Source organism: Aotus nancymaae, unplaced genomic scaffold, assembly GCF_030222135.1.
Source record: "Aotus nancymaae isolate 86718 unplaced genomic scaffold, 86718_ANA_hifiasm-v0.15.2.pri h1tg000064l_1, whole genome shotgun sequence".
Classification (NCBI taxonomy): domain Eukaryota; kingdom Metazoa; phylum Chordata; class Mammalia; order Primates; family Aotidae; genus Aotus; species Aotus nancymaae.
In genome coordinates, this window is record NW_026988479.1 from 17,144,560 (window position 1) to 17,159,468 (window position 14,909).

General features: G+C 37.0%; 1 protein-coding gene across 2 annotated transcripts in view; it reads left to right on the forward strand.

Moving 5' to 3' along the window:
* The window catches only part of NDFIP1 (Nedd4 family interacting protein 1), a 37,061-nt gene extending 24,042 nt beyond the window's left edge, over window positions 1–13,019 (forward strand). The window contains exons 7-8 of one of the 2 annotated variants that reach the window (XM_064366433.1): window positions 1,183–1,288; window positions 9,132–10,755. In XM_064366433.1, the coding sequence (XP_064222503.1) occupies window positions 1,183–1,286 (104 nt within the window). In that variant the 3' untranslated portion in view covers window positions 1,287–1,288; window positions 9,132–10,755. Of the gene's footprint in view, window positions 1–1,182; window positions 1,289–9,131; window positions 10,756–11,980 lie in introns of those variants that run through there. The other variant, XM_012461043.3, reaches the window with a different exon arrangement.
* Window positions 13,020–14,909: the final 1,890 nt, after the last annotated feature.

Below are 14,909 nucleotides of genomic sequence, written 5' to 3' on the forward strand. Positions count from 1 at the left end.
TCAAAGAGTGACCCCTGCTCTATAGTCACGTGTCGCTTTGGGTACCAAACAGAATGATGTTCCCCAAGCTCAGAGCCGACAGCTCTTAGTTACTGCCAAAAATCAGTTCAACTGTCCGTGTACAAAGTTTTCTACCACTGAGTATCTCAGTAAAAGTGTTTTTTAAAAAATGTGCTAAAGGCTCAGAGACCATCTCTGAAATAGAAGGCCAGGAGTAGTATCTGAGTTCCCACTGGAGGGGCATATCACCTCTCTGCTGACAGTTTTGAGAGGTACAAACTTTCATGAATGTGTAAATTCTGGTGTAGTCACACAAAAGGAGTCTTATTATGAATAGAGAAATAGGCTGAGTACAGTGGTTCACACCTATAATTCCAACTCTTTGGGAGGCTGAGACAGGAGAATCACTTGAGCCTAGGAGTTCAGGGCCAGCCAGGGCAACATAGTGAGACCCCCATCTCTACAGAAAATTTAAAAATTAGCTGGGCATGGTGGTGTAAACCTGTTTCCTAGCTAACTTGGGAGGCAAAGGCAGTAAGATCATCTGGGCCCAGGAGTTGAAGCTTGCAGAGCTGTGATCGTACCACTGCACTCCAGCCTGGGCAACAGAGCAAGACCCTGTCTGTTGAGAGAGAGAGAGAGAGAGAGAGAGAGAGAGAGAGAGAGAGAGAGAGAGAAAGAGAAACTAGAGTTTCAAGTTGAGACAGAATTGCTGTAATAGATAAGAGGATCCTGACATCTAGTGGACAACGTTATATACTGTCAAAAGAGAAAACAGTCCATGACAAGGAAGGTTAAGTTATAACCTCTTTTTGGTTGTTGTTGTTGTTTGGAGTTAATTATCTTGGAATGCTTTTTTGGAACTCAATAGGTAGATTTTGATATGTTTCTTAATGAAGCTTTCATGTGCAAATGTTTGGCCCCATATTATTTTTTATCTCCTTTAGACCAATTCAATTCTGATTGTGCAAAAGACACTATTGACTCTTGGATTATACCTTCTCATTGAAGGATGGATAATTTGGTATGAAAATCCTTTCCAGATTCCAGAGGAAATTGCTCATGTTTTGATTACCTTTAGCAGAAAAATAACAATGTATTGCTATCAGGAGAGGGATTTCTGGGGAGGGGACTTAACATGGAAAATATAAATTCATTCATGACTTTTCTTTTTTATATTAGGCTTTCTCCTGTTTCTCAGAGGATTTATCAATTATGCAAAAGTTCGGAAGATGCCAGAAACTTTATCAAATCTCCCCAGGACCAGAGTTCTCTTTATTTATTAAAGGTATTAAAGGAAAAAATGTATTCTAGTCTCAGTGCAACCATGTGCTACATTGTAGAGGTCTATTCAGTTTTAGAGTAAGTATCTGTGGTAGGGGAATATAGAGAAGGTAAGGAAGGCACAGTCCCTGCCTTTTAGCAGTTTCTTGTCTAATAACAGGGATTTTTACAAAAAAACTATTGATAAAGTCAAATTAGAAAAACTGCCATAGGAGAAATTGTTACTTCCTGCTTTGACAGTGTGAAAGAGGCAGGGGCCTTGCCTTAGCAGTCATCAGAAAGCTAGGATATTTGGCTGCTTGACTGAATCTAACGTCCTGAAGCCACTGCTTACTATGGCATCAGTTCCAGAGGATGACATTCAGAAGGAACCCTTCAAGCCTAATCACTCATCTCTGCCTCTAAACCCCAGAACTGTGTAGTACTTTAGGAACTTTTTTGTCTGGGCTGCTGACAAGCCCACCAAGTCTTCCATCCCTTAAAATTGTCATTGAGGCTTTCCTGGTGGCTTTCTTCAGATTGACATCTTGATATCACTCTAATATAAGGAAGGTCAAACCCAAGAAAAGGAAGAGGAGAAAGGACCTTTTCCCTTGCCTAGAACTGGAGGACTAAGCCCTGTCAAGGCTCTTTGATTCACACTTGATTTTCTGCAGAGGCTGACACTCCATCTTACATCAGTGGCTGCCTAGAGGAAAAGGTGGAGAATCTTGAGAAAGAGTACACCAGAGAGAGCCCTCTCTGCTAACAAGTTCTAATAGACCTTCTTGGACTTGACTGTTTGTTCCTTGGGACTTTTGGGGACTGTGTTGATCATAGAGTGGAACCTTGAGCACCATCTAGAGGCCAGTCCAGTTGAAGGCCTTAGGCAAAGCATTGTAAAGGGTAGGTGTAGTAGTTTAGACAAACCTTACATAATAGTGGAGAGTGTGGAGAAGAATTTCAGAATCATCTGAAGCAGAGTGAAGAGCAAAAATAGGGAAATATGGAGCTTGTTTAAAGGGCAGCAGCTTGATTGGGTCATAAAGGAGTATTGAAGATCAAGGCTAAAAAGTCAGGTTGAAACGAGCTTCGCAGATACCTTGAGCACCAAGCCTATTTGTAGTAGAACCATCAAACTGATAGAGCCAGTGACATGTTGGGTCAATGCAAGACTAAGCCCGTGTGGAACATTAATTTTTTCTGTACTTGCAGAGTATCAGTTTATATGGGCAATCATATGCTAAGAGGGGTTCTCAATTTTGAAGACTTGTGGTGGTCTCAGGAGGTATGCTTCAGGAAACTAAAACATCTACCATAGTTGATTTTCCAGGTAATAGAACAGCATTGAAAGCTTTTAGGCAACAGAATAGTATAATGAGACTGTCTTGAATATTACACATTTTTTGAAGCATAGTATAGTAAACTAAAATTAACATTCATGGAGTTTTCCATGTGTCAGTTAATATAGTAAGCATTTTACCTGGATTATAATTAAATGTACTTATGTAAGTAAAGAAGGCTTAGGCTGCTTGAAATGTGTACTAGTATTTATTATTACAAAACAGGAATCTTTGATTGCATGTTTAAAAATGTGTAGCATGTTGGGCTGGACACAGTGGCTCACACCTGTAATCCAGCACTTTGGGAGGCCGAGGCAGGTGGATCACGAGGTCAGGAGATTGAGACGATCCTGGCCAACATGGTGAAACCCCGTCTCCATCCACTAAAATACAAAAACTTAGCTGAGTGTGGTGGTGGCAGACACCTGTAGTCCCAGCTACTCAGGAGGCTGAGGCAGGAGAATCGCTTGAACCCGGGAAGTGGAGGTTGCAGTGAGCTGAGATCATGCCACTGCACTCTGCACTCCAGTCTGGAGACAGAGCAAAGCTCTGTCTCAAAAAAAAAAAGTGTAGTTTGTCATGAATTTGAATTCAGTCACACAGTCTGGACACAAATGAACATTGACACCACTGGCCTGGGCCTTAATGCCTATGATGTGTATTTGTTTATGTCTAGAATATAAGAGGCTTACTAAATGTTGTTTGCAGTTTTATTTAATTAACATTGTCATCTTTCATCTGTATGTCTGATTGGAATTTATAGTTAGCCTTAGGTTCAACTCTTACCTATGAAGGATTCAAAAGTTAGTACTATTAGGTTGCTACAAGTCCTCCTTATGAAGGGTGCGGAGTTGGGAAAGTTTTCCTGAATACTATCCTGAAGAGTATTTTCCAACTTGGATTCATTCTCTTCATCACATTCAGATACACCTATCAAACTTAGATTAGGTCTTTTCACATAGTCCCATATTTTTTGGAGACTTTGCTCATTCCTTTTTATCCTTTTTTCTCTAATCTTGTCTTCTTGTTTTATTTCATTAAGTTGGTCGTCGACCTCTGATATCCTTTCTTCTGCTTGATCAATTCGACTGTTAAAACTTGTGCATACTTCGCGAAGTTCTCGTGTTGTGTTTTTCAGCTCTATTAATTCACTTATATTCCTCTCTAAATTGTCTATTCTCGTTAGCATTTCGTCAAAACTTTCCTAGTAAGGCAGGACAATATTCAACTCCAGGTAATACAGAGAACACCACAAAGATATTCCTCAAGAAGACCAACCCCAAGGCACATAATCATCAGATTCATTGGAGTTGAAATGAAGGAGAAAATACTAAGGGCAGCCAGAGAGAAAGGTCAGGTTACCCACAAAGGGAAGCCTATCTGACTTACAGCAGCAGATTTCTCAGCAGAAACTCTACAAGCCAGAAAAGAGTGGGGGCCAATATTCAACATCCTTAAAGAAAAGAACTTTCAACCCAGAGTTTCATATCCAGCCAAACTAAGCTTCACAAGTGAAGGAAAAATAAAATATTTTGCAAACAAGCAAGTACTTAGAGATTTCACTACCACCAGGCCTGCTTTACAAGAGCTTCTGAAAGAAACACTACACATAGAAAGGAACAACCAGAATCAGCCTTTCCAAAAATATACCAAAAAGTAAAGAGCATCAACATAATGAAGAATTTACATCAACTAATGGGCAAAACAGCCAGCTAGCATCAAATGGCAGTATTAAACTCACATATATTATTATTAATCCTAAATTTAAATCGACTGCATTCCCCAATCAAAAGATAATAGACAGGCAAATTGTATAAAAAAACAAAACCCATCGGTATGCTGCATCTAGACCCATCTCACATGCAACGATACACAAAGACTCAAAACAAAGGGATGGAGGAAGATTTATCAACCAAACGGAGAGCAAAAGTAAATAAATAAATAAAAAGCAGGAGTTGCAGTTCTTGCCTCTGATAAAATAGACTTTTTTGAGACGGAGTTTCGCTCTTGTTATCCAGGCTGGAGTGCAATGGCGCGATCTTGGCTCACCGCAACCTCCGCCTCCTGGGTTCAGGCAATTCTCCTGCCTCAGCCTTCTGAGTAGCTGGGATTACAGGCACGCGCCACCATGCCCAGCTAATTTTTTGAATTTTTAGTAGAGACGGGGTTTCACCATGTTGACCAGGATGGTCTTGATCTCTTGACCTCGTGATCCACCCGCCTCGGCCTCCCAAAGTGCTGGGATTACAGGCGTGAGCCACCGCGCCCGGCCATGATAAAATAGACTTTAAAGCAACAAAGATTAAAAGATGCAAAGAAGGATATTACATAATGGTAAAAGGATCAATGCAACAAGAAGAGCTAATGATCCTAAATATATATGCACCCTATACAGGAGCACCCAGATACATAAGACGAGTTCTTAATGACTTATAAAGAGATTTAGACTCCCACACAATAATAGTGGGAGACTGTAACATCACATTGTCAATATTAAACAGATCGACGAGACAGAAAATTAACAAGGATATCCAGGACTTGAACTCAGACCCGGAACAAGTAAATTTAATAAACATTTATAGAACTCTCCACTTCAAATACACAAAACATACATTCTTATCAGTACCACATCACACCTATTCCAAAAGTTACTACATAATTGGAAGTAAATCACTCCTCAGTAATTGCATAGCATTTCATAGGTTTAAGAAATATTGGTTAGCTGCTTGTTTGTTATTTTCTTCCCTTATTCCTTCCTGTCTCCATTGTTAAGCACAATTATTGGTATAAAAGAGGTTTTCAATACCCATTTTTAGACTGCATTCTAGCCTGGGCAATAAAGTGATACTCCTGTTCTCTCTCCCTCTTTCTCTTCCTTTTTCTTCCTCTCCTTCATTCTTTTATTTTCTTTCTCTCTTTCTTTCTTCCTTTTTTTCTTTCAAAAAAAAAGAGGACTCCATGATAATAAGAGTGTGCCCCATTAGAGTTGCTTTTATTTCCCTGACAACCCTTTAAAAAAAAAAATTTTTTTTAAGTCTTGTGGGTGATGCTGATATAAAGGCAGGGTTCAGAACCACTGCTTTAAATAATTAGTCATTTGGAAAAAATAAAATTAGCTGGGCATGGTGGCCCATGCCTATAATCCCAACTACTTGGGAGGCTGAGGCAGGAGAATAGAGCCAAGATTGCACCACTATACTCCAGCCTGGTGAAAGAGTGAGACACTGTCTCACAGGCGTGAGCCACCTTGCCCGGCCATACTAGCACAACTTTCTTACAAGAAATACTAAGGCAGTTTTTTTTTATGTTAGAAGCATGAAAACACTAGACAGTGTTTACCAACAGAAAGAAATTGGAAAATTCACCAACACATAAAAATTTAAAAACAAGCTCTGAAAAAACCAATAGGTCACTGAAAAAAAATCACAAAGGAAATTATTAATAGAAAATATTCTAGATGAATAAAAATGAATACACACCATAGAAAAATTTATGTTAATGCAACAGTTAGAGAGAAACTTATACATGCCTACTTTAATAGAAGAAAATAAAATATTTCAAATCAACAACACTCCACCTTAAGACAGTGAAAAAAAGAGCAAAAACCCAAAACAAGCAGAGGGAAGGAAATAAGGACTATAGCAGAAATTAATAAAATACATTATAGAAAAATAATAACAATTATCAATGAAACAAAAGTTGCTTCTTTGAAATGACCAATAAAATTGACAAACCTTTAGCTAGACTGATCAAGAAAAGAGGGGTAAGACTCATATTACTAAAATCAGGAATAAAATAGGATATATTGCTACCTACCTTAGAGAAATAAAAAGGAATATAAGAAAATACTATGAACAGATCTATGCCAACAAATTAGATGACCTAAATGAAATGGACATGTTTCTAGAATGATACGGACTACCAAAACTGACTCAAAAAAAAGTAGAAAAACTGAACACATCTATAATAAGTAAAAACATTGAAACAGTAATTTAAACACTATCTACAAAGAAAAGCCCAGTCAAGATGACTTTACTAGTGAATTATGCCAACATTTAAAGATGAATTAATACCATTTCCCAATAAATTCTTCCAAAAATAGAAGAGGAGGGAATACATATCAATACATTATATGAGGCTTGTGTTATCAACTAAACAAGTACATAAAAAAAAAAAATGAAGGGTGCGGAGATTGCCTAATATTTTCCCCTAATACATCTACACCCAAAATATCCTGAGGGGACAGATTTCTTCCTCTTTTTAAAAAAGTAATGGATTTCTTCCTCTTTTAAAAGAAGTAATGGATTAATGTTAGCTCTGAATTTCTAAGTGGACTGAGATCACACCTCTGTCTATTCTCTTCATTATTCAGTTAGAAGGAAATGTGAATCTTTATCAGAGGACTACATACCTTCTTCATCTTGGTTCTAAGCATAAGAAATAGCAGCCAGGTTGTGAGAAAGCCTGAACTTCTCAGTTTTCCTGTGTTGTTTGATACTTTACTGAAAATTTTGTTGTTTTTGTTTGGATTTTCTAAAATTTCTGAAATGGTTTTCGATGTTCTAAATTTAAAACAACACATATGGGGTTGTGATTTGAAGTAGGCAGTCCTTAGTAATAATAATGCTGTAGGAACTGCTAAAGGAGATTGAAGTGATAAGCCTGCTGGTGCTTCAGGAGTGTACATTAAGAGTTGTCATAAATGTACTCGGAGGTAAATGAATGCACTCCATTGGAGGACATAATAGAGTTTATTTGCTTTTCTATTCACCTGTGATACCCTGATTTATTTGAAATTGTTCCTGACACACCCAGAGAATTCAGAGGTCTAAATTAAGAGTTTGGGGGACTTACAGCAGAATTTAGAGTTCTAATGACTTCACTAATTTTCCAGGGATCCCCAGAGGGAACCCAAAAAGCCATAATATCCTATGGGACTGAGTTCCCTTTGTCCATTGAAAGGGTAAGAACTCTGTCCAGATCCAAAATGTACAATCCTTTCTTTCTCTAGTTTGGAGGACATTTAGTTTAATTTTGTTAGAAGACATACTAGAAAACCGTCATGTAAAGTATAAAAGCTTTATTTCTTTTTCCCTTCCTATTGATTCTTTATTATGTTTATCACAGTTTTTTAAAAGTCATTATCTGCTAATTCCAACATCAAGATTGTCTATAAGTCTATTTGTATTGATGGCTTTTTCTCTTGACTCTGGGTTACATTTTCCTGTTTTTACACATCTGGTCAATCATTTGTTTGTTGCAGCAGTGTTGATTATCATGTTGTAGTGATCACGATTCTTAATTTTGTCAGAAGTTTTTGCCTAGCAGACGCAGTCAGATTACTAGAAGATAACTTTGATCTTATTTCTAACTGTCATATACAGTGATTCTTCTAGGGAGATCAGGATAGGGGAGAGGGAAAATGTAGTTTAAAAAAACTTAGGCTGACTCCTGCTGAGGAAAATCACTGGTAAACTAGTGACTACTCTGCTAAATTGCCTCTCTTGACATTGTCAACCTGAAGTAATCAAAAAGGATCAGAATACAAAGTTTATGCAAGCAGAAAGCTAGGAGTGGCCAATCAGAGAACACAAACTTTAGGAAATGGGGTCAGTATTCCCAAAAGCTTTATTTTATTTTATGGACTTCTCCGTCTTTGATGAATATGTCACTAATTAAAAGCTAGCTGAAGAAAGACACAAGTAGGGAACTTTTAAAATAACTTTGCCAGAAAGATATAGGTAGAGAATTTTTAAAATAACTTTGCTGTAACATGTAAGTAACATACTTTCCGTATTGTACTAAGATTTGGCATTTTACTAGAAAAGGGTATACGAACAGTGACTTTTCTATTCAGCATACCTAAAACATAGTACAAATAAACCAATCTTGAAGTGATCCCCAGACACCTCTTTCTAATCAGCCAAAGTAGATGTTACAAAAGCTCAACACTAAAACTCATGTATTACTATCATAGGGGCAGCTCTCAGGTTCCCTTTCAGAGTCCATTTAAGCTTAAGGGAGGGAAAATGCATTAATAAACTATTATCTGGTTTCCTACTTCATAACAAAATGCCAGAAGGAATTGCTAAAGGTGTGCATGGTGGCCATCAAGAAGTATGTGACTAGGCCAGGTGCAGTGGCTCACACCTGTAATCCCGGCACTTTGAGAGGTTGAGGTGGGCAGATCACCTGAGGTTAGAAGTTCGAGACCAGCATGGCCAATATGGTGAAACCCTTTCTCTACTAAAAATACAAAAATTAGCTGGGCGTGGTGGTGTATGCCTGTAACCCCAGCTATTCAGGAGGCTCCTGAGTCAGGAGAATCACTTGAATCCAGGAGGCAGAGGTTGCGGAGAGCCAAGATCACGCCCCTACACTTTAGCCTGGGTGACAGAGCAAGACTCTGTCTCAAAAAATAAATAAATATGTGACTGAGGAAGTAGAAGAAACATATACCTTTTAGAAACATCTGTTCCTGAACTGGTAAAAAATGTAGTGTTTATACTTTTTCTTATTTACCAGGTCACTGGAAAATACATTTTTATGGATTACCACCTCCTCTGATGCTGCCAGGTGAATGAAGAGTTAGCTACAGTAATCGGTGGTAACACAGTTGATTGGTTCTAACACTATTTGTGTGGTACCAAAAGTACTTATACATATGAAGCATAATATATTTTAAAATTATTTATTTTAACCACATCTGAAATAGAAGGAAAAAAAGAGGTTTTTGAGCCCTAGCATTAATGAGCTAGGGCCTTCATAATTTAAAAAGTGATGTAGTGAGCTATGCCTATTAGGCATCAAATACTTTAATTTTTTTCCATGTGATAACATTTTCATTTCTCCCTTTATATAATTTTCCTCCTGTTCCTTAATACCTCTTTTATTTTATTAAAGGAATTTCATCTCAAGGTAAAGATTTACTTATTGGACTGTGTTATAAGATAGCAAGATAGTAGAAATGGTGTTTTCAGTAGAATTTTTGCTAAACAAAATCTACGTAATGTCTTCAAGAAGAACTGATTGTCTTCCTCTTGGAGTTAAATGATCTGTAGGCTATTGGATTCCATTTTCTTTTACAAAGTGATTTCATCTACAATTTAGTAATGCAGTCCAGAATCCCTAGTATCTGTTTGTCCTTTAGTTTTTGTACTATCAGTGTTTCTGTAACACCGCTAGTCAAGCCTCCAGGTCTCAGACAGCAGTGCCCCCTAGCAGTCTTTCATTTGGAGATTGTATGGTGATTGTGATTACCCACTGGTGACCTATCTAGGTCCTCTTGAGAGATTTTAATTTAATTTAGTCTAATTTTTACTTTTCTTGCTGAACAAGCAAAGGGATTTTTAATGTTTGTTGGATGGCAGCCTTTGACTTTGAGGGATCTATTAAAGCTGTTTACCAATGCTAAAGCATCATAAACTAAGGAAGTGGCCAGGTAATTGTCTGTACCACATTGTATATTCTTGCAAACTCTGTTTTAACCGGATAGTCATTGTTTCATCAGTTTTTATCTATTAATAGAAACTGATAATGCAGAAATTACTTATGCTTATAATGAGTCTGGCCTCTTTGCAAAAACTTTCATTTAATATTCATCTGCCAGTTTTCTTTCTGCTTCTGTTTGGCTTTTAGAGTTCCTTATATTCTTGAGTCTCCCTCTCTGTGCTTTCTGAGGTCTTTCAATCTCTTACGTCTCTCAATCTAAAGAAAAGATGTCCTTGTATCAGTTTCAGTGGTTTACTTCAAATCACAACACAACTGAATTTATAGTTTGGAAAAATGTTGCTAATATTAAAATATGTTAATTTCCTCCACTGTGTTTGTAGTCTGCATTTTGGCAGCCTTTTAAATATTTATGCAGTAATCTAATCAGAAATGATACAGAAGACACTGGGCATAGTCCCAGTTAGTGTTAGTCCCGGTTACTTGAGGGGCTGAGGCAGAGGGATCGCTTGAGCCCCAGAGGAGGAGGTTGCAGTGAGCCGAGCTCATGCCACTGCACTCCAGCCTGAGCGACAGACTCTGTCTTCAAAAACAAAAAAGACACAGAAGAGTTTCTTGTGGCTTTTACAGTAATTTAGAGGATAGAAAAGTAAATTATGGGTCTGTATGTGAGCTCATCCAACTCTCACTTGTTGGGTACCACAAATAGTTGTTTTTTTTTGTTTTGTTTTGTTTTGTTTTTTTTTTGAGACGGAGTTTTCGCTCTTGTTACCCAGGCTGCAGTGCAATGGCGCGATCTCGGCTCACCATAACCTCCGTCTCCTGGGTTCAGGCAATTCTCCTGCCTCAGCCTCCCGAGTAGCTGGGACTACAGGCGTGCGCCACCATGCCCAGATAATTTTTGTATTTTAGTAGAGACGGGGTTTCACCATGTTGACCAGGATGGTCTCGATCTCTTGACCTCGTGAGCCACCGCGCCCGGCCTCACAAATAGTTTCTTAATAAATATTTGTTAAGCAGTAAATGTATCTCTTTAGTGCTTCTTCTTTTATTGTTAATATAGGGAATTACTTGTAATTTTCCCAAGTTATTTTCATGAGAACCAAAACAATATACTAGTACAGAAATGCCACAAAGTATTAGACGAAAACTGCATTTAGTAAAATGCATAGGCATTATTTTGACAGCATTTATTGCAGTCATGTATATTCTTTTCTTTTTCTTTTTTTAATAAAAAACTTTTTACTCTAAGAAAATGTTTTTCTCTTAATTCATATTCTTTTTAATGAACAAATGGCTCCAGAATGTATATTCCTTTCTTAAAATTAGTTTGAAACTACATATTTTAAGACAAATGTGCCCCTGAAATACAATGACTTTTTAAGAAAACTTGTTTTTTTGAAAGTATTTGTGGTACCTATAAGTTTACCCTTGTTTTCTAATTTTGCCCTGCTCAATTGAGGGTATAGCATGACATTGCTGTCATTCTTACTGGAAATCTTCCTTGTGCAATATCTAGTGGAATTATTAGAGCAAACAATAGCTTCAGGTATATTAGGAAAATTACCTGTGCACTTGGATGATGCTCTTAAGTTTCAGTCATTGCTGACAGGGTTAAGTGTGGGATGTAGTAGCACTGCTTCCATTCTATTCTTTTGTTCAGAGGTTTGGAAAGAGAGACTACTGACCTTAGGTTTTTAGAAAAAGCATTCCAGCTTTTTCTAGTTCTAGAGGCCTTGATAACTTTAAGAATTGAAATTTTAATGTTTATTGAATACCATGATGTCAGTATACAGTAATCTTAAAACTATGTTAAAATGCACTTGTGTCTCCAAACATCCTGCCTTCTTTTGTGACTACATCCTTCTCTTAGCCAAAATAACAAGCTAACTAGAGTTTCAATATTCAATATCCTTCTCTGGCAGATGTTTTCTGGCAAAGGCCTTCCTGCATTTATGAATTCTCTCTCAAGAAGCAAGAGAACACCTGCAGGAAGTGAATCAAGATGCAGAACAGAGGAATAATCACCTGCTTTAAAAAAATAAAGTACTGTTGAAAAGATCATTTCTCTCTATTTGTTCCTAGGTGTAAAATTTTAATAGTTAATGCAGAATTCTGTAATCATTGAATCATTAGTGGTTAATGTTTGAAAAAGCTCTTGCAATCAAGTCTGTGATGTATTAATAATGCCTTATATATTGTTTGTAGTCATTTTAAGTAGCATGAGCCATGTCCCTGTAGTCAGTAGGGGGCAGTCTTGCTTTATTCATCCTCCATCTCAAAATGAACTTGGAATTAAATATTTTATTGTAAGATATGTATAATGCTGGCCATTTCAAAGGGATTTTCTCAAAAGTTAAACTTTTGTTTTGACTGCGTTTCTGCACATAATCCATATTTGCTGTTCCAGTTAATCTAGAAATTTATTCCATTGTACTGTGTGAACACCTGGAAGCAAAATCATAGTGCAAAAATACATTTAAGGTGTGGTCAAAATATGTCTTTAATTGGTAAATAATAAGCATTAATTTTTTATAGTCCGTATCCACAATTTTGCAGTACCTTATTGTACCTGAGGAATTCTAAAGGTATTGTCACTATATAAAATAGAAAGGACTAGGATACAAATGAAGCTTAATTACTAAAATGTAATTCTTGGCACTCTTTCTATAATTAGAGTCCCCCACCCCCACCCCCCTTTTTTTTCCTTTTGTCTCCTGATGATTAGTCCAAAGGCTGGGAGTAAGGGCAGGATTAGGTACTTAGGAGCAAAGAAAGAATTAGCTTGGAACTTTTGAGATGATCCCTAACATACTGTACTACTTGCTTTTACAATGTGTTAGCAGAAACCAGTGGGTTATAATGTAGAATGATGTGCTTTCTGCCCAAGTGGTAATTCACCTTGGTTTGCTATGTTAAAACTGTAAATACAACAGAACATTAATAAATATCTCTTGTGTAGCACCTTTTACTGTAGATTAGTGCTTTCTTGGCTTGTATTTGTTGATTGCTAAGGCAATTTTTTCCAATCTTAGAGAATCATTCAGTAGATGTGATTAAACAACTAATGCTGGGTCAATTTTTTTTCTTCATTTTCAGCACAAGACGTCCCCTTCTTTCATATCCTACTCATTACATTCCTAAAAATGTATATGAACATTGGTTCTGCAAACGATAATGGACTAAAAAAAGTAGAGAGGAGGCCGGGTGTGGTGGTGTACGCCTGTAATTCCAGCACTTTGGGAGGCCAAGGTGGGCGGATCACGAGGTCAAGAGATCAAGACCATCCTGGCCAACATGGTGAAACCCCATCTCTACTAAAAATACAAAATAAGTAGCTGGGCATGGTAGTGTAGTCCTCCCAAGTAGTCCCAGCTATTTGGGAGGCTGAGGCAGGAGAACTGCCTGAAACTGGAAAACGGAAGTTGGGGTGAGCTGGATCTCACTACTGCACTCCAGCCTGGCGACAGAGCAAGACTCCATCTCAAAAAAAAAGGAGTTGTAGAGATATTAAATCATTCTGAAATTCCTAATTATACTTTAATTTTTAGACATAATTTTAGATAATTTATTTCCAGTGTTTTGTGCTTGTTCTCATTTGTTCTTTTTCTCAGTTGAATGCACCAACTGGTTTGCGTCCTATGAGCATCCAGTCAGTTGAAATTAAAGATTCCTCATTTCTCCTGATTTCCATTCTTGTCTTGGTCTTAAATTTAGAGATTGATGGTTTTTATGATGTCAGCCATTTGATTTTTTTCATTTTCTATTTAAGAAATATAAAGAAAAAATACAACAAGATGGCCAAATTACTACACAGTAAGCACCAGCACAGTCTGATAGCTGCAAATGTCTATTCTTCTGCTGTGTATGAATATCCAGAATCATCATAGGAAGTTGTTTAGGGTGTCAGAATATAATGCACAGAAGTATGGGTTGTTTGAAAGCCAAACAGGAAAATTAGAAGCCTCCTGGATTGACATTTCATAATAATTGACATTGATCCTTCTAACAAACTGATTGATTATTATGAACAATAGTATAGTGTGTTCTTGTTCAGAAGTTATATTTGACAATAGAGACGGAGGTAGTTTTATGAAAGTTTCTTTGAAGATTTTTCTTTTTAATTCTGAATCAGATTATACCAACAATAAAGTTTGGAAGTTTTTATGGCCTATAATGTTGTAAGTTCGAGAATGAAAAGGTCTCCAATAATCTGAGTAAATGTGGACATGTATAGCAGAGAGAACTATGTAAATTATCTTGCAGAATAAAATAGAAGGGTCCTAAATCACGTTAACTCAAACATTGTAGACTAGCTTTGTGTTTATTCTTCAGGTCTTTGTGCCTTATTTGGTTTTGTGTATTCAATGAACTGAAATATTTGGAATTCCTATTTCTATGTATTTGGTGGTCCATAAGACTTTGTCAAATGTAAACCTACAGTTTAATATGCTTTAAAATACTTAGTCTAGAGAATGATTTCTCTTTAGTCATTTAAATGTTCTGAAAATTCAAATCTTTTGAGGCACATGAAGTTGGCACCGTGTATCATCTAGAGTCCTTACTGGTATTCAGTATGAAAATTTTCATGCTGCAGTGTTAATTCTCATTTTTCTCTCCCATTTTCTTTCTCACTTTGATATGTTAATACTGATAATGGATAAAGGGTCAGTTTTTATAATAAATAGTTTGGGAAAGATATTTGGAGGAACCGCTGTTACTTACCTAAGGTTATGGAGTAAACCAGCTTGGACCTTGGGCTACAGGGCAACTAGGATTCACTCATAACACAGTGCCCTATATTTCTTAACTTCTTGTTGCCGTTTGAAACTCTGTACTCTTATGTTTAAAGTG